This window comes from Varanus komodoensis, unplaced genomic scaffold, assembly GCF_004798865.1.
Source record: "Varanus komodoensis strain SLA01 unplaced genomic scaffold, ASM479886v1 scaffold6_4, whole genome shotgun sequence".
Lineage (NCBI taxonomy): Eukaryota > Metazoa > Chordata > Lepidosauria > Squamata > Varanidae > Varanus > Varanus komodoensis.
This window is the reverse complement of record NW_025336347.1, coordinates 12,714,663-12,739,901: the sequence shown is the minus strand read 5'-3', so window position 1 is coordinate 12,739,901 and position 25,239 is coordinate 12,714,663. Positions and strand designations below refer to the sequence as shown.

Sequence of the window (25,239 nt, the reverse complement as noted above, 5' to 3'; positions counted from 1 at the left end):
TCATTCACATGTCATGACAGTGCACTGTGGATCAATTTACCAGTGGGGTTTGCCATATAATGCCAGGCACCTGCAAACACCACACTAGATGCAGCATGCCACATTGTGCAAACCCAACTGGAGGGGACTGTTTCAGGGTTATCTAAACCTCAAATAACCCTAACACAAACCATGGCTTATTTGAAAGTTGTCTAAAGAAAAAAAAACCTTGCTGCCTGGGTTCACATGAAATAACAGTTCATGACAAGTCAGGTGTCTGTGGGTGTTGGGCAAAAATGGCACCTGCTGCTGATGGTATGACAAAACAGCACCCACAGGTAAATTAGGTTATGGTGGCCTGCCATGTTTTGCAAACCAGGTTGTTATGGTCCATTCTCTGATGCAAGTTTTTTGTGTTACTATTTAGGAATCCATTAAAATACATGAAGTCATTAGAAAAAAATGCTTTAGCTGGATTTTCAGAAAAGATATGGAGGTGAGAAACTTGAAGCCAGTCTGTCCCTGTTTATAAATGTTTCTGACAAAAATATAGAATGACTTTCTCAATTTGTCTTAATGATTTTGTCTAAGTATTTTGCAATACAGAATGCACATGCCAGGCTAGGGACATACTTGTAAGGAAGGCTAATCTACCTTGACAGAAACATACACATTGGTGGGTCTCCACCATCCCTGGTGCCAAGGGAAATGATTGGGGACCAGCATGGTCCCATGCAATTTAACTGTTCGGAGGGAGGATACTGACATGGGACTGTGTTATGTTATATTATATCACCCATCATTCCCTGTACATTTGTTTTAGCACTGAAACATAAGAACAGACATACTAAATCATACCAAAGGTCCATCTAGCCCAGATCATGGACTTCAGAGGCTGTATGGCACAATTTCTATGGCAGGTGTTGGGGATGGACCAGGCAATGGTTCTTGCCTTTATGCTAACGAGTCTCTCAGAAGCATCTGCTGGAAACAGATTTCTGGGCTAATGATCCTTGGTCACTTCTAGCAAGGCAATTTTCTTGGTAGTACCTTCAGCATTAAACACTGTCATTTTTATAACACTGCTGGGTAATACTCAGCTTCTTTCACAGGCAGTACTGCAAAGTGATTACCCACAGACCATCCAATTTCACAGTATTTCTTATATGGACCCTAATATAAATCCAGTAAAAGAATATCTCTAAAAATATAAATTTGAAGAAAGTGTAATGAAGAACCCCATGTGTCTCTCAGAAAACAGCAATCTATCCACTCTATTCAACCATAGTCACATTCACAGCTGAAAACATTCAGCCTATATTTATTCCATGTCTGAAAAGACTGAACAACAAACACTGAAGATGAAAAACAAAATGTTAAGATGAAAATATGAACTGCTATTTTTTGCATGTACTCAGGCGTTTGATCTTTGGAAAGTAGTTCACTTTCATCGAGAGACAGAGTAAAAATAAAGTACCCTCACAGTCACATAGCAACCTACCTGTGTAAACCACTTTGCGTCTGACAGTTAAATTGACATGGCCTTGCTTAGCAGCCTGCTGCATAAGCTGGACTACAAGCTGGTGAGATTTCCCAACAACTGGCGTTCCATCCACACAAATCAATTCATCTCCAGATCGCAAGCGACCATCAGCATCTGCAGCACCCAGTGGTACAATGTGACCGATGTAAATCTGTGAACAATGGGAGCATTTGCATGTGAACAGTTACTGGTAGAAAAATCTAGCCTAACTCACCATCCCACAGTTGGTTCATCAATGCCCAAACAAACAGCTTATAACTAAATATATTATGCAATTCAGGCTATTGTGTGAGTCCCATTCTTAGATATATCCAAAGAGCTGACATCACTGGGCCAAGTTACTAAGCAGGGTGGCAGAAAGCGCTGGAATAAACAGCCAGTTCCACAACTAGTACAAAACGTTATTGTTCTGTCTCAAACAATCAACTGAAACTTCAGCATGGAAGCAAGATCACGGTTGCTGAGTTTCTGCAACTGCAAATTTTCTGTTCTGTTGATTTATTGTGCAGTTAATGAGTGTTCATCATTTGCAGAATCCACTTTTTGATAAAGGTGTAGTTTATGAACTCCTTAAATAAATGGAAAGAGACTCTGGTTCTTCTTCCCATGATTTCGTCTCTCATTTAACATCACATTCAATTTCTTACAGACTTCTGCTGAATGAGTCTGTATTTATATAGCTCAAAGGACTGATAATGAGATCAGAAGCCTTGGTCTGAGTGTGACCTAAATCAACATCAGACCAGAGTTGCTAACATCTGTTTGACGTTGTGGTTAGTAGCTGCTGCAAGGGACTAAGCCAATTGCTGACAGAAATAGGCCTCACTTATATGAACCAGTATCAACACTCTTAGCAACCTTAGCTATATAGAGCAGAGTTGAGCATCCCATCCTGCATTTCTGGGAATAAAATTACCAGCAAATCAGATGCTTGAAGAAATAAAAAGAACTATATATACTGATGAATGAGTAAACTCTAGAACAGAGACATATAAAACTAGTCTGAAATTTCAGAATACTTACTGGTTCCCCAGGCTCATTTCCACCAAGAATCCTAAATCCAAATCCAGTTTCCTTCCTCCACAGAAAGATATCTTGCTCTTGATAATCTGGAACTACAAGAAAATAAAAGAAACTCATTATTTATAATAGCTGACTTCTGAATATTATAGATTAAATAATTATTATAGAATAGACTTGCACAATGAAATTTCTTAGGGCAGTTATTACATTTATACTGAATGACACTCTCTTCATAATTCACACAATACATACGCAGCTATGTCAAACTTTTTCAAAATGAAACAGTCCCTGGGAGCTTCTAGGAAATGCTGCCCTGGGCAAACTGGGATGGCCTTGAAATTAAAAGCCCCCAAACTGCAATTGATTGTTGGAAGAACTATGAATCATCAGTGAGCAAACAAAACTGTTTGCTCCAGACTTAGCCATGCTTAGAATCCTACTGAACTCTATAAGACTTAACTGAGCCATGATTTACTTCAAGTCCCATTGATTTCAGTGGGCCTAACTCCAAGCATAACTTTGTCAGGAACCAACCTCATATATTTATTTTTATCTATTTACAGCCTGCCATGAGGTCGCAGGTTCCCAGAAAAAGGTAATATTACAAGGATAGCACACGTCATTTTGGGAATAAAGTGCAAATAGGAGAAATTTCTGCAAGTGGTTTAACTCTTAATGCATTTTCTTTCTGAAGCACAAGGTTATTATTGTGAAAATCACTGTAGGCTAGTTTTAAAGGAAGACAGATATACATCCAACACCCTCCTACATTTTATTTCATTTGTTATATTTTTAATCCACCCCGAAACTATATCTGACAGAAAGTCAAGGCACACTAGCCCATTACTCCTACGCCAAATGAAGAGGGTTGTAGTACCCACGTAATTTCTCTCTCTCCTGTCTCCTTACTAGAAAGTCAATGTCCCTTCATTGGTTATATGCCACAAACCCCCTTCTTTCTGGTACAGCACAAAAGCACCAGAAAGAGTCTTTTGCTTAAGACCTCTACTGAGCCTTACCACCCTGAGATACTCAAGCACAATTCACATTTTTAGGATTTGCTAGCAGACTGACAGAAAACTGCTACTTGGTTTTTCTTCTTGATGGCAACAAATTGTGCAGCAAATGTTTGTATAGCACTGCAGTATTCAAACTCATTGGTGTTACCATCAGTAATAAATCCAGAACCCTTTTTAGGAATTGTGAGTAAACAGACTTTTTTCATTAGGCAAATGAGGCTCTGTAAGAGTATATATCCATTAGTAACATATTACAGTTGATTTTCTTTTCATAAGATGGAGAGAACAAACCAAGACTCAGCTCTGTGCTGAAATAACTATTGTAATAATTAACATCTGCAGAGCATTTCCCCTTATTGTCAGCATTATTATAATGCTGACAGCACTATAAATAACTGGTGCTATTGGGCATAATCCTTAGAAATAGTAAAACCAGACCTGCTTAGATTTAGCAAGGCAGCAGTATAGTGCCCCTATCTTTCACCTGCAAATATACTCAGGGAGAAATAAGAGGGCTTTTTTTTGGAGGGGGAGTTCCTCTCAAAACTTTGCTTGTACTCTTTTTTGCTATTGTTGTTTTCCCTAGTTTTCCTTCCCCATCTCCTTTTTTTGCACCAGAGTTTAGTTATTTATTTAATTAAATTTATATTACGCTATATTGGTCCAAGGTCCCTCTAAGCAGATTACAAAAAGATAAAAACATGCCATGACAATAAAAGCAATCAATTAAATTGATTAGGGTGATATGGTTAGGATAAGTATGGTTCGAGTAATAAAATGACTCCATCATGACACCACAGAGCTAGTCAGATGTGACTTCAAGATTATGCAAATCAGAGTGAATGCAATGGTTCCTGATCACTCTGTTGTTCCTGCCTGGCATTGTTTTTTTGATTTGCAGTTGCCCCTCATTTCAAAAAATGCCAGCAGCTCTGTGTGTGTGTGTGTGGGGGGGGGGCATAAAGCACTCCTTTCTAAAATGAACATTAAGTAGCAGTAATAATAGAATGAATGCTCATGATTTTTCTCCAAAAGCTGATTTCTCTGCAAAATGTTCATACATTTCCTTATTGCTTGAAGCGCCTGATCCTACCTAATCTTGGAAGATAAGCAGGGTCAGGCTAGGTTGACATCTGAATGGTGGCTTAAATGTGGTGAGCCACCCAGAGAACTTTGGCTATGGGTGGTAGAGAAATGTAAGAATTATGATTATAATTATGAATATGTAGTGCCACCTAGGAAGGCCTTTTGACAGCTATAGGTAGCCTATAAATATATGAATTATTGTTATTGTTTGTTAGTGTTACTGTTACTTCTGAGACTTGTGAATGAAATACCAGGTATTCAGATTGTAGGCCTCATGATCTGCATAACACTGAATCATTTGCAAGAGAGAATGGATATGTATCTATACTGGATCACAACTGCCAAACAAACATATTTGGGTATGTGCTGAAAAGGACTTATCTGACCACAGTTTTTTTTTTAAAACTATTTATAGAACCTCTGACATTTCTCAGAATAAAATGTACTTTGCAATTATGTTTCTATCAAGATGAAAGGCATGCTGCAGCAGAGAGATACTGTCTTGTGCACTGTTTCCGAGGGAGCTCCAACCCAACATTCCATCTCCTGCACTGTACTAACTTCTCAACTACCCAGATAAGTCAAGGACACTGAAACCAGCAAGTTGTCAGCTTATAATATTGAATGCACTGAAGCCCGAGTTTCAAATGCATTTAATAAAATGTTTTATACTTAAAATATGAGTCATTTATATTTTATTTAAAAATCAACATTACAGAATATTAATAACAAGTTCCTTTAATATTTGTTGAAGAAATAACTTTTAGCACTCTGAAAAATTTTGTGAAATATGTACAACTTATTTCAAGGAGTAATATCCAATACTCCCATATCTTCAGTCGTTCTGTTGTACCCTGGCATCTCCCACTAGCAAACAGGAACTAGCATTTCTTAAAGCAACCCTGGAAGTGAATGAGAAATATTCATGTTTGAAATGGGACAGGTGAATGGAGCTCAATTCTGTGTGATCCACGGACCTTTCCCACTCCAGAAAATTTTGTTTCTGCTTTCCAACTGCCATATAAAACACTGGTTTTCTATTGTGCTAGCAGTGTGACTCACTAGAGTGCATTAGATACTGTCCATGATGTATTGTTGAAGGACAATTAGAAACACAGAGAGTAAGAAGGGATCTCCCAGGCCATCTAGCCTGACCCCGGGTCCAGCTGGCTCTGCTCATGACTTGGCTACCATGGGGGTAGCTTCCATGCAGACACTCAACATTTTTCCTTTTTATCATTTTACCTCCAACACTTTTCCTTATTATTTCAAGCCCTACAAAGTTATTCAACATAAATTTTGCAATTTTGCCCTTTACCTGTGCTGATAATAATGACCATGTATGCTGTGCCATCAGTTACACAATTGCTTCCTTTGCAGCAAACTGCTGTTGTTTCACATCTCTGTGAATATAGGAAGTCCTCCCTTTTGTCTGCTCAGTGAAGCTGACTGAGCAGATGCCCATCAAGGAAAACATTCACTCCTGAGGTTTACCCAGTGCAGAGAAAACCCAGATGAAGGAACTCGAGATGTAGAAGTCAATCTAGAGTACATACTATCAGATTTTGTGATGATGCTTTTCCTTATACTGTGGGCATAAAGGGTCACAAATTCCAGAAAGCAGTCACCATGAAGAACCTCCTCTCCCATGTCTGGAACAGTGAATCGTACGTAATGTGTATGGCCAGTGGTTGAAAGAGTACTCCTGAAGAAATCCTTCCTGGATCCTAAGGAGTTTCACAATCATTTGCCAGTAACTAGCATCCACTTCTTGAAAAAGGAAATCTAGCAGATGTGACTATGCAGTATCAGGTGCTCTGGAATGAGACTGGTTATCCAGACCCATTTTAGTCTGGTTTCAGTCCCATCTGTGGCATGCAGACTGTCTTGGTCACCTGTATGGACAACCTATGCTAAAAGAAAGGGGTCAAGTGCAACCCAGCTTATTCTCCTGCACCTCTGAGAGGCTTTCAGTACTATTGATCATGATATCCTTCTGGACATGCTCTCTCTGTTGGATGTCTGAAGCATAGTGATATGGTAGGATTGAACACCTATCTGGAATGCCAATTCTAGAAAGTGGTGCTTGGGATCATGGCTCCTCGCAAGGCGATTTGTTTATGGGGTCCCGTGGACTTCAGTCTTGTCCTCACATTCTTTAACATTACATTAAATTGCTGGTAGAAAATGCTGTGTTGGTGTTTATGATTCCTAGCTCTCTACCTCCCCACCCCCATTAAATTCATGTGAAGAAGCAAAAATGCCTAGAATTAGTAAAAGTTTGGTTGTGGACCAATAAACTAAGTGAATCCTGGCATGATGGGAGTGCTTTGGTACATGGAATGTCTATTGGAAGATACTCCTCCACCAATTCTACAAGAACTTACAGTCTCCTAAAGAATCAAGTTTGTAGTCTGGTATACTCCAGGATGAAGTAGCTCAATGAAGTGCCTTTCATTGCCTTAGTCTGATGTGCTTGTTGCAGCAGTCATTGGATATCTGGACCACAGCTATTTTATGTTCTGGTGATGCCTATGTTTGACTATTGTTATAAAGCTGGAGATTATTATTTGGAAATTTCAGTTTATCCAGAATTCAGCTGCTAGGCTGTCAGCTGGGCACTGACCAGTAAAACTTAACTCAGTAGCACTGAAATAACTTCAGCAGTGTGTAGTCCATTTCAGAGAGCAACTCAAAGTGTTGCTGGCTTAACACACACACCAGAACACATAGGGACCTGTTCGAGGATCTCTTCCCTCTTTACATTTGAGCTACACGAGTGGCAGCCAGAGAGAAAAAGCCTCCTCAGTAGTGTTGTCTTATGGAATTTACATACCGGGAAGGCCTGTGTGCAAGCCCCCACATCTAAATTTTAATGTATTTTTCTTTCAGTATTTTTAATATTTAGCATTTCTTTCAGTATTAATGTATTTTTATTATTTTTGCAAGCCACCCTGGCAGCTCCACTGAAGAGTAGGATGTACATGTTTTAAATATGTAAAACCAATTGGCAATTCTATCAACCTCAGTTGGGTCCTATGGCACCCTACAAGGCTTGCTAGACTTGCTCGTCCATCAAGAACATGGTCACCATGATAATGTGAAGTGGGTTGTGCTTACTGTCTAATCCACACCAGTGCCACAAGCATCTCCGTCACTTGTATGGATGAGAGCTGGCATAGGCTGAACACACCTGGCCCACAAAAGCATCATGGAAACATGCCTCTGTTCTTGATGGTTTTTCCTGTAAGTTCAAACAGCTGTACTTTGACTGGGATGTTGGTGGGACAACTAATAAAACCAAAGCGCCTTAAATACAAGTACTCAATGTTCCATTTATTGTAGATAATTTTACATCAAGGAGGAGCTATGCTGTTTGGTCTCCATCAGAAGTATCTGACTGAGATTTCTAAGCTGCTGGCCACTGCCAATGGTTCAAAGCAGAGGTTTATTCAAATAGGAACATTAAATGAATGAACTGAATGAGCAGAAATGAAACAAGGTAGATGCACTAGTTTCTATAATGCTTTACAGCCATTGCTTTGTGTCTCCCCTTTCAATGCACTGCCATCTTAATTGACTGGTGTTTATTAAGCTAAGATATTTTTAAAACTCACATGTATTAGTGCACTGAGCCATAGCCTAAGAATTTTCTAAATACTGTTACAGAATAATAAGGCAATAAATATTACCAAAGTCCACAAATGGACCAGTGAAAACCTAGTGCATTGAAGTCTATTTCCTCAAAATGGTGACTTAAAGCAGCCCAATTTGAACAATGGAAGTGCAACTGCATTAAAATCTGTGAACTTTGTCACTAACTCCAACAGGAGGTAGACTGCATTCTATGTGAACTGGTGTTTGTCACTGTGTTTTTAGAACCCCAAAGCAAAAGAAAGCTGGTAAAGGTTCTCTTTCAAAGTCTCCTACTGGAGGTCAGGCCAAACCAGTTAAGAATGTGCAGCTTGTCTGATAAAAGCAAAATAAAACTTCTGCTGGGCACTCCAGCAGGAAACCTTTTTTACTCATCGCCTCTCCACATATTTCCACTTGTCAACTCTACGGTGCTTCCAGCCATAGCTAAAGCTTTACCTTCCGTTTCCTTTTTAAATGCACAATATAATAGAACCTATATTAGGTTCTGCCTTAGACTAAACAGTATACCATATTGCTATCATGCTCTTTGTACAGTGCAGCAAGAATGGGTTAGGGTTTGGGTCCTGCCCCTTTTAGAGTTCCAACTCATAAGAGAGCTATTCTTAAATGGTAATGGTAGCCTTATGGCAAAAGAGTAGCTTGTTTCATGCTGACTGCAGTGACTATTCACAAAGGAATCCCTAAGGAAGCAATTTGTTATAAGGGAGATGTCATTTTCAAGGTTAAGTTGTTCTTTTGCTGCAGCTTCTTGTTCAGGGGTTTGTTTGCTTAGTCACTTATTCCACTTATATTAATGACTCATTGATTGACTCTTCTGCATCTCATAGAATCTTTTCATGGATTTGACTTTGCAATCATTGTAATCCTCCTTTTTTTGTGAATTTTAATTCTTGTGGCCTATGGCTAGAACATTTAGTAATGAATTTGGTTTGAAACAATGCATTCGGAATTGAAAACCCAGCTGCTTGTGACCCCAAGCTTACATTTCAGCTAGGCCTTTCGATCAATGCAGTATAAGAAAACAAGGAAGCAGGAATACTTCGAATACCACCTTCTTTTCATTAAAGCTGACATAATCTAACACTGCATTCTTAACAAAAGTAGATATTAACAGGGTAACAGCATGGTGAATCACAGACACGCACATGCACAACACAAACAAAAGTGAAACAAAACTCTTTTTACAGCCTTTTGCACTGATCAGTCTACTTGCATGACTAATATTAGCCCCTGATCAAATTTCTAGCCAAGCAATGTCACCCCAAGACCTGGCTGACACAAATGGCTTCTAAATATTTAAGAGGCGACTTCACTGATTGTGCAAAATGGGTGACTGAGCATGCAGAAGCTGATCATCTGGATGTTGCTGCAAAGGACAGCTTCAGGCTGCTTCTGAGATTTCTCCAGACCTGCTAGAGAAGCTGGTATGCAACAAGTGGCAGTGGAAGACAACTAGTCAACAAGAATTTTTTTGTGAAGCGTTTTCCGAATGTATGATTCCTGGGTTGATAGTGAAATCTATTTTATTTTGTTGTTTCATCAAACCATAAATCAGTGTTTGAAAACTGATTAGTACATTTAGATGCTGCTGAGAATAATCATAAAAACTGAATTAAAATCAAAGCATATCTGACTATGGATCCTCAGTTTTTTAAAAATGAAGGATTTACTGGCACATTTTACAATGACTAAGCTTTTTAATTCTTTCCCCAATCTCCCCATGACATAATTCCAGCACCAGTGGCTTAAGGGTAATCCATGCTGGCTCATTACTAACAAACTCTCAAGGACTCCATTGCAAATGCAGTAAAATGAGTTTTGAACAGGTGATGAGAACAATGCCAAGTGACAATAGTTAGATCTTTTTCATCTATGATTATTCAAGTAAAGCTTAGAGAACAAAACATTAATCCTCCCTGATGCTTCCCCATCCCCTCCCTTCTGTGCTGTGCTTGACAATGGTATGTTAAGGAAAGCATGGTGAAACTTTAACACCTTCCATGCTTCAGTCCTTCCAACCCACCTGGCCCATATGAATTGCCCCCAGTCACAAACACTACCACAAGATGGACAACAAGACAGATATAAAATTCTCAGCTCATTCTTACATTCTCCAAAATTCGTGGAATTGATTTCTCTCTCTCTCTCACCCTTGCTCAGTCCAGTCGCAGGCGAAGGTGACATAGCTGTGAACATTAATTTTAACATTTTGCAAAGCTTAATGGATTTTGTTTTCTTGCTTTTCATTGCAATTTAGCGTTGACAGATAACAGCTCTGCTTCTGCTTTCAAACCTGTTATATCAGAAAATGTCACAGCTCCTAAGGACTAGAATATACCTACCTGTTTTTTGCCAGGCCTATTGGTATTGGAAATATCTGGTGCAAAAACTAGGTGATCAAAATATACTGTACATTATTGTAAGTATTTTCAAATGAGCTATTTAATGTTTCTGCTATCACAAGAGAGCTTGCAAACTTTTAAGCAACACACTTATCTGTGGGATTAGGAAGCAAAATCTATTAGCACAAGAAATTTATACTGAAAGCATCATAGAATCGTAGAATAGAAGAGTTGGAAGGGGCCACGAAGGCCATCGGATCCATTGGGTCCAACCCCTTGCTGTTGCAGGACACCAAGTTACACCATCTCACTCAGATGACTGTCCAGTTTCACCCTGAATGTCTCTAGTGTAGGAGAGTCCATGACCTCTCTAGGCAGCTGGTTCCACTGTTGCATTGCTCTAACAGTGAGGAAACATTTCCTGATATCTAGCCTGAATCTGGGTTGTTAGAACTTGACTTGATTATTCTGTGTCCAACACTCTGGTATGAGCAAGAAGAGATCTTCTTGTGACAACCTCTGAAGTATTTATACAGTAATATCATGTCTCCCTTAAACCTTCTCTTCTCAAGGATGAACATGCCCAGTTCTACCAGTCTCTTCTCTAGGGCAGTGTTTCCAAACCCTTAATCATTTTTGTTACCCTTCTCTGGACCTTTTCTAATTTGTCTGCATCTTTGTTAAATCTGGACACAGTATTCTAGATAAGCGCTGACTTGTGAAGAGTATAGGAAAACTATTACTTCTCGTGATTTGGAAGTAATACTTCAGTTAATGCATCCCAATATAGTATTTGTCATTTTTGCAGCTGCATTACATTTTTGGCTCATATTTAGCCTGTTGTTCACCATAACTTCAAGGTCTTTTTCTTTTTCTGTTCTACTGAGCCACGTATTCCCTCTCTTAGAAACATAGAAACAGAAGCAGAGCAAATCAGAAGTGGCCTCCTGGGCCATCTAGTCTGATCCCCGGCTCCAGCTGGCTCTGCTCATGACATGCCTACCAGGTGCATGTCCAATTTATCCTTAAACACCCTCAGAAATGGGGCTTCAACCACCTCCCGTGGAAGTCCATTCCATACCCTAGCAGTCCTAACCATCAGGAAGTACTTCCTGGCATCCACCCTGAATCTTGGTTCCCTGAGCTTTGCTCCATTGGAATGCATCCTGCCCTCATCCACAGGGGAAGCAGGTCTCTATGCACCTCTGTATGACATCCCCACACATGCCTATATGTTCCCAACAGATCCCCTCAGTCTCCTCTTCTTTAGGCTGAAAAGATCCAGTTCCCTCAGTCTCGCCTCATACGGCTTTCCCTGCAATCCAGCCACCATCCTTGTGGCCTACACTGCACTGATTCTAACCTGGCTATATCTTTCCTGTAATCTGGAGCCCAGTACCAAACAACAATACTCCAGCTGCAGGAGCACAAGAGTCATGCAGAGTGGTAGTAACAGCTCTCTTGATCTAGAAGCCATGCTTCTGGCTATGCAACCAAGGGTGGCGTTTGCCCTCTAGACCACCATGTCCCACTGCTGACTCATGTTTAGCCTGCAGTTGACCAGTACTCTGAAATCCCTTTCACAAGTGCTGTTCTCCAGCCACTTGTCCCCTAACCTGTACTTGTCTCCTAACCTGACACCCATTCCTATGCCCCAAGTGCAAGACTCTGCACTTATCCACATTGACCGCCATCCTGTTGTCCCCATCCCACTTCCATAGTCTGTCCAGATCCTTTTGGATCTGGAGTACCTGCTCTCCTCAGTTGTGGCTACTGCCCCCATTATAGTATCATCTACAAATTTGATCAGCAGACAGGTCACCCCCCTCTTCCAGGTTATTGATGAAAAGATTGTATAGGTCCCTGAGGGACCGTTTGTCACTGGCCACCATCCCGATGATTCCCCACTAATAGTTACCCTCTGCTTTCAGTCCATCAACCATACCCTAATCCATCGGATATTGCATTCATCTATCCAAAACTCCTTAATTTCTCAACCAGGATATTGTGTGGCACTTTGTCAAAGGCCTTGCTGAAATCCAGGTAAACCACATCCACCATGTCTAGCCAGCTCGAAACCTTGTCACAGAATTCCACAAGGTTTGTCTGGCAGGAACTGTTTTTGCTGAAGCCGTGTTGCCTGGCTGCCAACCTCTCTCCCCTCTCTAGGATTACTAGATTTCTTGCTATTATGGGCCTTTCCATTGTCTTTCCTACAGTGGAGATAAGGCTAACCAGTTTGTAGTTCCTCCTATCCCCTCTACTACGCTTTCTGAAAATTGGAACCACTGATGCCACCCTCTAGTCCTCTGAAACCTCACCCATTTTCCACAAGTCCTCAAAAATGGAGACCAATGGGCGCAAGACTCAACTCATGAAGTACTCTTGGGTGTAACCCGTCAGGGCCTGGTGCCTTTGTAACATCCAGTGCCCTGAGGAGCGCCTCAGTTTTTGTGGGGGGTGGGACTCTAATCTGTGCCCCTAAATCCCTTGCTTCATCTTGTCCCCCATGTAGGTCTCCCCTGTCCTGCTTTGGAGAGAACACAGAGGGAAAATAATCATTTCACATCTGTGCCTGTTCCCTCACATCAGTCATTGAATCCCCTTCTTCCTTATTAAGCAGACTCACCACCTGTTTCCCCTTCCTCTTGCTATTTACATGTTGATAGAAGCCCTTTTTGTTGCTCCTGATATTCCTTGCATAATCAGCCTTAGCCTTGTGAAGAAACCTTCTGCAGTGGGCCTCCTCCTCTGGGTATACTCTTTTGTCTACTTGCCCCAGTGCCCATTTCCTATGGAGGTTCCTCTTACATACCTCTTACCACCTCCTTTCGCATCTATGGTGCACTCTCCTTTGCCTCCCTGTCTTACTAACTAGAGGTATCATCAAGGCTTGCACCTCCAAAACCTCCCTTTTGGGTGCCATCCACCCCTCCTCAACTACCTTGCCTTCCAGTAACCTCTCCCAGGAGACTTTCCCCAGTCTGGCCTTCTTTTGACCAAAGTTGGCCCTCATGAAGTCCCAGCTTCTAGTACTTGAAAATGAACATATAGCACTCATTGTAACCAGTGATCAGTTTGCTTGGAGGTGCCCATCTGAGTTTTTGCTGTGAATTTGTTAGCTTGGCAAGGAAGAAACTCAAAGACCACTGTTGCTGAGTTACTTTTAGTGTCCTTGTATCGATGCATTTGGTTTCTTTTTCCTAGCTGGAAGACTTCACATTTGTTTCTACTGAATCTCATTCTGCTGCTTTCAGCCCAGTGTTCAAGTTTATCCAAATCACATTGGGTCTTCATTCTGTCTTCTAGGGTGTTTGCTATTCCACCCACTTTTGCATCATCTGTAAATTTGATTATCATTCCTTGTTCTTCCACATCTAGATCATTAATAAAGATGTTGAAGAGCACTGAGCCCAGGAGTGAACCCTGTGGCATCCTACAGGTTACCTTCTTCCAGTTTGAGAGTACTATTTGTATGTGATTTTCAGCAATATGCTGGTTTACAAGACTATTTCTAAAATGGGAAGAAACTAGAAATAGCAGGAGGATGGGTAACTGTTTGTCCTTAGAACATTCGTAGATTTTGGAAAGTTGATTCTCACATTATAAAATAGCACACGTGTACATTTCATACCTATGCATGAAAAAATGTTAAGTAGCAAATGATCCATTATGCCAGTGTAGATTTTGCTACTTGGCTGCACATACATTGGCTGTAGATACCAGCTTCCCAGTAGCCCAACCAGGATTAAATACACAGTTGCATTGCATCAAAATTTCCAGCCTATCCTCACCTACTTGGCAGAATTCTAGCCAATCAAGTCTTGCTATCTCTCCTGCTCCATCATCCCTTCATGTGATTTTCCTTTTCTAACTGAGGGGGTTCTTGGGAGTACAGGTTGTCCTCTTAGGTAGCCTTTCAGAAAACCCAATTCAGTTTGGTTGCATTGTTTCTAACACCAGGTTATCACCATATAAGCACTACTTCTGCAAACATCACTATTCCCTCCAAGCAAGCTGACACACTCCTGCTATTCTTCAGTAGGCCCCTGTTTGGCTTCTGTCCTGTTGACATAAAGCACCTGAACCTACTATTAGCAGAAGCTATGCCTGAACTTAGTGACAGATTTTCTTTTCTTGGGCTCCAAGATCACTGCAGATGGGGACTCCAGTCAAGAAATTAAAAGATGTTTGCTCCTTGTGAGGAAAGCTGTAACAAATCTAGACAGCATACTAAAAAGCAGAGACATCACACTGCCGACAAAAATTCATATAGTCAAAGCTATGGTTTTCCTAATTGCAATGTGAAAGCCGGACCATAAGGAAGGCTCAGCACTGAAGAATTGAGGCCTTTGAATTGTGGTGCTGCAGACGACTCCTGAGAGTCCCTTGGACTGCAAAGAGACCAAACCAGTCAATCTTAAAGATCAACCCTGATTTCTCTTTAGAAGGCCAGATACTGAAGATGAAACTCAAATATACTTTCGCCACCGAATGAGAAGGAACAGCTCACTGGAGAAGACCCTGATGCTGGGAATGATTGGTGGCAAAAGGAGAAGGGAACAGCAGAGGATGAGGTGGCTAGATGGAGTCACTGGGGCAGTGGGTGTGGGCTTGGGTGGACTCTGGGGGAGCCTGAAGGAATGTTGTCCATGGGGTCATGATGGGTTGGACATGACTTTGCGACTAAACAACAAAAATGCTTGAGCCTCCCCCTCTTCATGCTTTCCAAGTAGAAATCTTGGTATTCCATTCTCAATCGAAAGTTCCTCCACCCTTAGAATATATTAGTGCCACATGTACAATGCACTGCAGTAGGTCTATTGGGATGTTTCCAGCACATGGACTACCATGGGCAGATGCTACTTGTTAGGCTCCCTCTGCTCAGGCTCTCTCTGCTATGCCAGCCCCAACCATAGTCCTTGCTCCCAGTTTGGACTCTTCGGCCTGGAGTACAAGCACTATCTGACAGTGCCAATTTCTGTGAGTTTAAGAGGCACTAAACTGCTCCCCTCCACCAGGAGCTGGATCAAGTTTTTCAGGGTAAGAGATTATGCCATAACCACTGGGCCACACAATCACAATCTAGTATGAAAATGAATAATTTTGCCCCTTGGTCTAGGATGGTTAGGCTTTCCAAAGATGTTTAAATGTAGCTGTTTTGTTTCACAGCTATAAAGTGGGTAAACACTTCATAAACATGGACACAATCCCACAACAATTGGTTTTAAAGGTTGCCTCATCAGAATTTCCTAAGTTATTTGTACTCACATTTTTCAAGTCTATTTAATTATGGATGAAGGAATTGCTTCATGTGCTTTTTATTTTATCTAATTTGCTCACAACAAATGTATTGTGTGACTGAAAAACCTGCAATATTTAAAAAGCTTTAAAAAGGCTCGACCCTTTTCTGCTTTGCTTTTAATTAAAACATGCTTAAGCCCCTTCAAAGGGGCTCATTAACACATCTGCAATTCAGATTAATTCATTTTGTCACTGCCGTTTTGACAGATGGCCATACGTAGGATATGGCAGCTTTGCAAAGCATGCAGGCAACACAACAACAGATTGTAGCAATCCTCAAAGCAGTGAAAGGCTACAACAAAACCAGAAGAAAAAATTCTATTCTATAAATATATTTCCAAGAAGTATGCACTACATTTTCCTCATTTTCTTCAGATTTCTTTCTCTGACTTGTCAAAGGTTAGTTCTTGAAAATAATGCTTTCCCGGTTAAACACCCACTAATCCTAGCAGTAGTTGCCTAGTATGGACATTAAGGGGAAGAAAACATCGATAGATATGAAGAGGAACAGCGCAAACATTAAATCATTCCCACAGCTTGGCCATCACTGAAGAACCTGCCAGTTGAGTACCTAGGTACAGGAAAGGTTTGCTGGTGGTTTTGTTTCATTTTTGCTAAGCTTCGACTTCAGAATAATTTTACAATCTCCCTAAAAGACTAGGCAATAATTATTCCCATTTTATTGAAGGAGAATTAAGACTGCCTAAAATAAACTGTGATTTAGACTATGGTATTGCAAATCTCTGAGATCATAGTGGTCTCCAAGGTATGTATAAAAGAAAGCTTTTTCATCAGCACAGACTAAAGATTCTGGAGCAATGGCATGTTGATTCCCTTGTAAACAAGGGAAAAGCAGTTATTTATTTTAAAACAAATAACTAAAGCAAGACATTTTGTGTAGGGTATGATATATTAGGCAGCAACTGTGGTGGTGGTGGGCAGGGAGGGGGGAACCAGGAAGTGCTGCAGCGCAGGCACCACATGAACTAATTGCTGCTGCCCATGGATTTTCCCACACCAGAAATTGCTTGAGCAGCATGTCCTAAGGGGAAACCCTAATTGCCAATGCCTAATTCCTTAACAGACAAAACTGTTTGCTCTTCTTCTGAGAGAAGCATATTCTGGGAGAAGTTCCATCTTTTCTAACAACTGATCCAATCTCAGTTTCATACAATAAAAGTGACCCTATCTAAAAGCAGTCCTTTAATTCAATTTTTTAAAGTAACTGCTGATTCTCTATGCCATTGATATGCAAATTTACTATCAGCAAATCAGTGATAGTTTTAGTTTTGTCAAAAAGAGAGAGAAGACAGCTAGAAAGGTGACCAGATGTGCCCGTAGCATCAGACTGGAATCCTATTTCGATCTAAAATGGGCATGTGAAAAATCACAGAATCAAACTGTCTGCTAAGAAAAATGTGGATTAGCACATTAAGAGTTGTGATGTTTGCAGGAACTCTCAAGTGTCCCTCTGGGGATAAATCCTGCACCACCAGCTTCTTCAGTAGGAATAGTTCATGCTTATCAGAGACAACCTGATTTGCCCTTATGCAGGAGTGCTTCAGCAGCCTGTCGATTGCTTTAAGGAAAGGAGAGTATGCTATTTTTATTCTGCAGGATTAAGATATTGCCATTATCCCTGCCTTAAATACGGAAAGGACTGGGAGTGAAAGTCATTCCTGGGAAGGCTGCCAGAATGAAGGCATATGCAGACAGACTCTTCACCCTCCTTTGCCTCTGCAGAGTAAGCTGCATTCTTAACATGATTTATCTTCCATTGCCAAGATGGATTCCAAACATCAAAACAGATCCTCTGTATGCAAACATGGGGCTTCCAAAGAGGCTGCACCTAATAAGCTAATACTTCATAATGCCTTTTATAAGTTGCTCGCACTGAAGACTGACTCAAAGGCCAAAGCAATACAGAGGAACCAATGGACCAGCCCTAGCTCTCCTTTTTATGTCTTGTTAAGAATTTCCCTATCTATGGTATGCTAAAAATGTTTTTAAAACTTATTTTGAGAACTGATTAAAGGAAACTCCAGGGGACAAAATAGTGTCTACAAACATGCTGATGTTTCTAAGTAAACAGCTTCTTCAGCTTCCTAAGTATAGGAAAATATATAATTTAGTTGGGGACTGTATGGAAGCAGCTGCTGATAGGAAAATTCCCAAAATAAAATTCAGCTCCATGTCCTTCCGGATCAACTTCCTCATATGAGGAGCAGGAACATATGTTCACTGAAGAACATACATCAGACCTCAAATTCAATCCCTAGAAAGAGGGCTAGGAAAGAACACTGTTGAAATTTTAAAATTGCAGCAATCAATTAGGGCTGACAGCTCTGGGCTAGACAGACTGCATGCCAGACAAAATATAAAACAACCTAGTATATATCTTCCGGAAGGCAAAGAATTGTGACATCGTTTTATGGCAGTATCAGGCCAGCAACTTTAAAAAGTCTTTTAGAACACAATCCTTACGGATTGCCTCTCTAGAGACATAAGGGTCTGCCTCTTGTTCTTCTCAGCTATTTTTAGCAGGACTTGGGCAGAGAGACACATGTGGATCCTGAAAACCAATATCCTCTTTATCCCCTCGGCGTGTAGCCCACCAGAATGCCCCCTTCTTGACCTCCTGACCCTGGTCTGAGATCACAACTGTTATGGTGTGGCTCGGGGAGGCGGCTCCACATTTGAATTTCCCCTTCTCAGCTCTGAGATACTCTCCCATACAATTGCTCTGTGACTCTATTAATTGCTTGACAATCAAACAATTTTCAGTTAATAATCTAGTTGATGCACAATACGGACAGTTTTATTATTAAATATAAAGTTTTAATAACACCAAAAGCAAAGCACAATGAAATGGGGGAAATCACCTTAGTACCATTGCTAGAATGAATAGCAAAAACATTGATGGTCAAGGTATTTTTGATCTTCCCAAGTTTGATTTAAAATTTGGAACATGTCTGGATGCTTAACATGCATCACTAGTGACTATTCTAAATAGTATTGCATTTTTTAAAAACACCGTTTTAGAAAATACTGTGTTTGTCATCAAATTCATATTTGGTCTGAAAGTACATGAGCCATCTACCATGTTGAAGCTAAGCAGATCTGGGGCTGATCTGAGCTTGGATGGGAGAACACCTGGGAACTGCATGTAGTCACCTTGGGTTCCACAATGGGAGAAAGGTGGGATATACATTTTAAAAATACATGCATAGTCTAGTTTCATTAGGATGAGATTATGAAAATAATTATAGTGAACCCAAATGCTGTCTAGAATACTTGCTCTTAAACCCTGAATCCAGAGCGTGGGGCTTTGAGGAGCTGTCCAGGGGAGTACAAATTAATAGACAGCAATAGGTTGCTTAGGGCCAAGGCTTACTGACTTGCAGTCTCCTAGACAGATGCTTTTGATCTTGGAAGCTTATAGGTATCCAATGCCCTCTAGGGTTGCTGCTGAACAAGAGGGAGGAATGCCAGAAGAAATGCTTTTCTCTCCATCCCTTTTCCCCACTCTTCTTCCTCTAGAAAAGTATCCGAGACCTTCTAGAGAAGGAATGCTGGCAGGGGCAGTTCAGGCACTGCAGAGGATGGGATTTTCTTGTATCTTGGCCTCTCTTTTCCCTTCGTCACCAGAACTCCACTGTTTGACCCCTACAAAGTCCAGCAAAGCCATTTTTGCAACCTCAGAAAGCAACTGGTACATTTGTTTTTACAGAAAGTATGGTGAGAAGGGAGCAAGAGATCAGATCATGTGGTCCTCTCTCTTAGGAGTGATGACAGCTCTGAGTGTGAGAACTCCAGATAAAGCTCATAGCTCCTGGTACCCTCTCCAGGGACCACAGGACTGCTGTTTTAGTGACATGCTTGGCGTAGTTGTGGTGAGCACAAATCCAACTCAAAATATGCAGATTTAGATTTAGGAACATTCAGAGGACTATGCTGGATCAGAACACCTGGTCCAGCATTCAGTTCACACAGAGGTCAATCAGCTCCCCATGGGACATGAGTGCAAAAGAACCCTTCCCTCATCCTTTTCTCTTATACTGGAGGGTAGCATATAACCACCAGAACTAGTAGCCATTGCTAGCTTTCTTCTCCATGAATTTGTCCAGTTGCCTTTCAAAGCTACCCAAAGTGGTGGCCATCCCCACATCTTGTGGAAGTGAATCCCATTGTTAAACTATTGATTGATTGATTGATTGATAGATACCCTGCCTTTTTCCTACAAAGTGTTCAAGGTAGCTTACATCTCCTCCTCCATCTTATCCCCACAACAACAACCCTGTGAGGTAGGTTGGGCTGAGAGTCTGTGACTGGCCCAAAGTCACCCAGTTGGCTCCATGGCTGAGCGGGGACTCGAACCCAGATCGTCTGAGTCCCAGTCCCATGCTCTTAACCACTATACCACACTGGCTCTCAAACTATACACTTCAATTTGCAAATAAAAACCTTTATTACTTTCAACTCTAATATATTTTTAGGGATGTCTTTGCTAAAAATTAACAGAAAAGCTCTAGTGTTGGTTTAATGAGAAATGAGACTAGATTACTAGATTACTCACAGCAAAGGGAGAACTACAAGATGCTCATCAGAAAAATGTCTCTATGTACAGTACAAGAAATAAAAAGATATACTTTCAGAAAACATATTCCCATCCAAATGATAATAGGGGCAGCTATCATACTAAGATATCGCTGAGAACAATGCCAGCACAGAAGGTATTGTATCTGAAAAGTCTAGCCGGTGACCAGTATCATGGCCAACATATTTTGCAGCAAGACAACTTAGGGATGTAAAGAAATACACAATATGCTAGCTGTCTTGTTTTCAGAAACTGGGTTTAGGTTGAACAGACCAAGTAGTAAAAAGAAGCCTAGACAGAAAAAGTATGTAGCTAGTTGTATGTCTCATATGACAACATAGTGAGAGGGATCTAGCTTGAGCCCTGCTCATGGAAGACATCTTCATATGCTTTTCAGCAGCATCCCTTGACCCCATCTTCCTACCCACAGCATAATCCACTTTGCACGATTGGAGCAATCCTCTGTGCAGCACTGTGGGGAAGGGGCCAGATGGGCTGCCCGCAGGGAAGAGGAGGCAGTGGTGCCCGCTGCTCATTGCTCATGCTTAAATCTGGATTCAACCCCGCTTCAAAGTCTTGGAAATTTGCTAAGAGAAGTGAAAACATCTGAAAAATGAACTAAATCTATTGCCTATAAGGAGGTTCCCATATGTGCCATCAGAAGGTTCAAAGTCAACTATACTTTCCTCTTAACATTGAACATACTCCTTCAAGACAGACCATTAAGCCAAGAAACAGAGCTCAGAAAGTAAGAAAAGGTGTTCTGATTCAGGACAATGTCCTGCTTCTAAGAGCGTCAAGCCAGATACCTATGACCTATTAGAAACTAAGGCCTTGTCACATCCCAAATATTACTTGATTGTATAAACTTTGCTCATTCCCACATATCAAAAAATGTTATTAATGATCAAAGTTTTTACTGGATCTAAAACTCTGTGACTGTTGCAGTTTTCTATAGAAGGCTAGAAAGAAACAGTTCCAGTGGATACAGCAACACCCACTGAACTAGTAAAGAAATCCAAAAAGTAGCACAGAAAGAATGTATAAGAAGCATTCCGAGGGAAGACTTGTAGGGAAAACTTCCAAAGTAAGCAGTCACCAGCTTTCAGGATCTACTCTAGCTGCACGAATGAAGGTAAAACAGATATACACCAATTATAACAAAAATGTATACAATTTCCCTTGCTTCAAAATGTGGGTGGAAAAGCTGGGAAGCAGCAGTGTCTTGCAGCACCTTCCCCAGCACATTTTTTTTTAAAGCAGAACAGGCTGGCGTGAATACTGCTGAGCTAATCCTAATGACTAATTAGCTAATTTCTAATTAACTGTTTAGCTGGTTCTAAATAACTGCAGGGGGTCAGAGACAATGACAGTGCAGGCATGCTGTGGGGGAAGGGAAGAAATGCAAAACGTCATGCAGTGGAAGAAACAGCATGAGAACATAAGAACAGTCATCAGTAATACTATGGCCAGAGCAGCGAGTTATCTTTAATGTACAACTGGCCCCCAAAATGGAAAAGCACATTTTACTCCTTTCTACAAGAACTTGTCTATGTTCAGCTTTCACAAAGTTGTGAATTTTTCTGATGACATATAGCATTAATAACATGCTTTGCAGACAATTATTGTCTCCGAAAAGCAACCCAAATCAACTAAACACAAGAGGCAGGCCTATAAATTAAAAAGACAAGATACAAGGGAAGGGGCATGAAAAGAAAATGCAAGTGGGAGATCCTTTCTTGAGGACAGAGTGAGTAGTAAATCTAGAAACAGGTAGTTATATCCAGTTGGGGTCAGGCTGATCTTCCCTTGTCGATGATTTATAGTAACAGAACTGGGTCTTTGGCTGATGAATGGGGCCAGAGTATCCTTTACCCGCAACTTCTATAGCCCAAGGCAACTAGCAGCAACTAGCAGCTGGTATAGAGTTGTTTCTGGCAAGGAAAGGGGAGGGGGCAAGCTTGGTCATCTTTCCTTGTACATTGAATATAGCCAGAGTGTTTTCCCCCTCATAGTTCTGTAATCATAGGCTGTAGTCACTGATGACTGGAGCCAAACTTTTTTTCTAGTGCAGAAGACTGTTGACTGATGAAGGAGGTCATGATGGTAATACCAGAATGTTCTTCCTGGGAGTCAGGGGGTGCAACCCCACAACAGCTCTTGGTCCCCTGGCTGATGGCACAGACTTGTGATTCCTTTCAGCACTGGTGTTGCAGGACAACCAATGAGCAATTGCCACAGACTGCCATGATGTCAGGTCACAAGTAAATTTGTCCAGATTTGCAGAAGAATTGAGTTTAAACAAACTCAATTTAAACAAACAACAATGCTTGCTTAAATGGCAGGCACGGATTTAATATAAAATGTAGCTTTGGTCTTAGAATAACTTCTCATTCCTAATCAATTACTTCATTTTTCAAATCATGTGAATAAGGTTACTATAGCATACAAATGGAAAATAGAAATTATAATCTTATTAAGTTTTATAAAATGTGGTTATAATTTGAATGAAGTGAGGATATATTACCCTCTTCCTAGGAATGTTGCTGCATTCAAGAAGGAACATCTTCCATGGCTGATCACCAAAGAGTAAGATTTGTACTCTCTTCCTTGGAAGTATCATTTTCACTGCATTAGAAATTAGTGGGTGCTATGTTTCTTGGAGGATTTAAGAATACTAATATTGGACATAGATCAAAGTATCTGTCAAAAAGCATTTTTATGTTTGGACTGACTTTATGCCAGCCTTTATTATCCATGTTCAGTCTTTGAAACTAGGATAGCATGTGCAAAAGCCCTGAATATGTGTTACGCATGCCATGCTGCTGCAAAAGAAATGAAAAATGGAGAGGATACAGCTGAAATACAAGAGGTCATGCTGCTGAAATACCTTTTCTATTCCAAAGTCTCTATCTCTGTTTCTTTTTTCAATGGCATACAATACAAACTAATTCTGTTGTTGGGCCATTTAGTGCACAATAAACTAGGCTGAACCCTACAACTATATATATTGAGTAGCACTTTGAGATGTGACATTAGAGTTGTTTCACCTTCCACTATTCCATAGACTCTAACAGAATGCAACTGATGAGAAAAACAGTGTTGATTTTGCTTTCAGAAAAGAAGTTGATTGGAGCACACTTTGTATGCTTCACACAGAATCGAAATCCTACTGAATTATTAGTGGAGTGCATCTATTAATAACTGTAATAAAGCATGTTCACTATATCTATTCAGCCTTTGCGATGTTGGAATAGTACATAAAATTAAAGGTAAGCACAGCTAGCCAATATTTGGGTCAGTTAAGAACTTGGGCCTTTGCTTTAAGTTACAAAAATTATTTCTTTGGTTTAAGCCTCCAAACAGTCATATTGGGAATTTTTGAAAGGACTACAGAAATACAAAGGAAAATTGAATCAGAATACAAAGGACCAGTCTTCCCCAAGCTATAGCACGTCCTCCAGATAACAGTATGGGAAGTTGTAATCCAGTACATCTGCTGGTGCCATGTTGGGGAAGTCTGCTATAGTTGCCAAACTATATTACTGTGAGGTTTAAGTTTCCACTAATTCTTTAATTAATTGATTGACTGATTGGAGGTTTGAGTCTCAAGACCACAGTCCACAAAGTTTTGTAGAATTCAGCCAAAATAATGGAATATGCTTTCTTTTCATGGAAAATATTTGGGCAACTTCTTACACTGTATATCCATTTAGAAAATGATTATGAAAAGGAGAAGAAAACATAGAAAGAAAACATAATAATGTTGCCCAGCTCTTTTCACAGTTATATTGTAATCCCACTTATTGAATGCAATCTAAGTTTCTTTACTACCACCAAAAATGACGACCCACATGTAATTTGTTTATCTCTTCATCCCCACCCCTTCCCCGGACACATATAGCTTCAGTCACCCATGCATCATATTAGCAAACAAAAAGGCATACTTATTTTTGCAACTCAGAAAAACCTCCTCTTAAACAAACAGCTTCAATAGCTAAAGAATATTGCTATTGAGAGCTGGTATAAAAAAATAATTAGGTCTCCTTTGATACTCACGTCGGCTTTCATACATGCTCCTGGACTGGGCCCAGATTTTGAATGGATCTGGCTTCTTTTGCCCAGTGTTGTCTGGTTGGTCCACAGCTGGTGCTTCAGTAGCAGGGTAGTCAGGAAGCCCCTGAGTGCCGTGGACGGGGGACGCAGTGTGTGTGCTATGGTGGCTGGAGACACTGTGCTGAGAGCTGTTTTGGCTGTCTTTCCTTTCAAGTGGTTGCTGCAAGTAGGAAAGCCAGAGGAGAAGAGGGGGGGAGAGAAATACCAAGAAGGTTAATGGTCTGCGAGTGAGCAATTCCCCTTAGTTTTCCTCTCGGTTCAGCATTTCTGCATTCTCCTAAATAAATATATAAAGCTACTTTTTGGCTTCTGCCATTTCAATTTGTGCTGAGTACAGGTGAATTTCCCCCTGGGATAGACAGACAGAGCCACACATGAAAAGGAAAGTCATCCATCATAGAAAAAGACATGCAACAGAAATCCAAGGTTCTTTATAGATTAGTGGTTCAATGCATTTCTGTATCTGTTAAGAACAGTATCTAAAACCTACGAGTGGGAAAGTGTCAGCTGAAACCGGACAAAACAAAACAGATAAAATATATTCTCCCTTATAGACATCTGCATATTGTTATT

At 40.6% G+C, this 25,239-nt stretch overlaps 1 protein-coding gene across 26 annotated transcripts in view; it reads right to left on the bottom strand.

The window, feature by feature from the left end:
- The window catches only part of MAGI1 (membrane associated guanylate kinase, WW and PDZ domain containing 1), a 522,735-nt gene that overhangs the window by 26,068 nt on the left and 471,428 nt on the right, over positions 1 to 25,239 (bottom strand). For 16 of the 26 annotated variants that reach the window (XM_044452072.1, XM_044452077.1, XM_044452084.1 and 13 more), the window contains 4 exons: positions 24,610 to 24,826; positions 10,416 to 10,493; positions 2,546 to 2,637; positions 1,481 to 1,673 (listed from right to left, as the gene is read on the bottom strand). In XM_044452072.1, coding sequence (XP_044308007.1) covers positions 1,481 to 1,673; positions 2,546 to 2,637; positions 10,416 to 10,493; positions 24,610 to 24,826 — 580 coding nt within the window. The remainder of the gene's footprint in view (positions 1 to 1,480; positions 1,674 to 2,545; positions 2,638 to 10,415; positions 10,494 to 24,609; positions 24,827 to 25,239) is intronic. The other 10 variants (XM_044452085.1, XM_044452096.1, XM_044452094.1 and 7 more) reach the window with 1 other exon arrangement.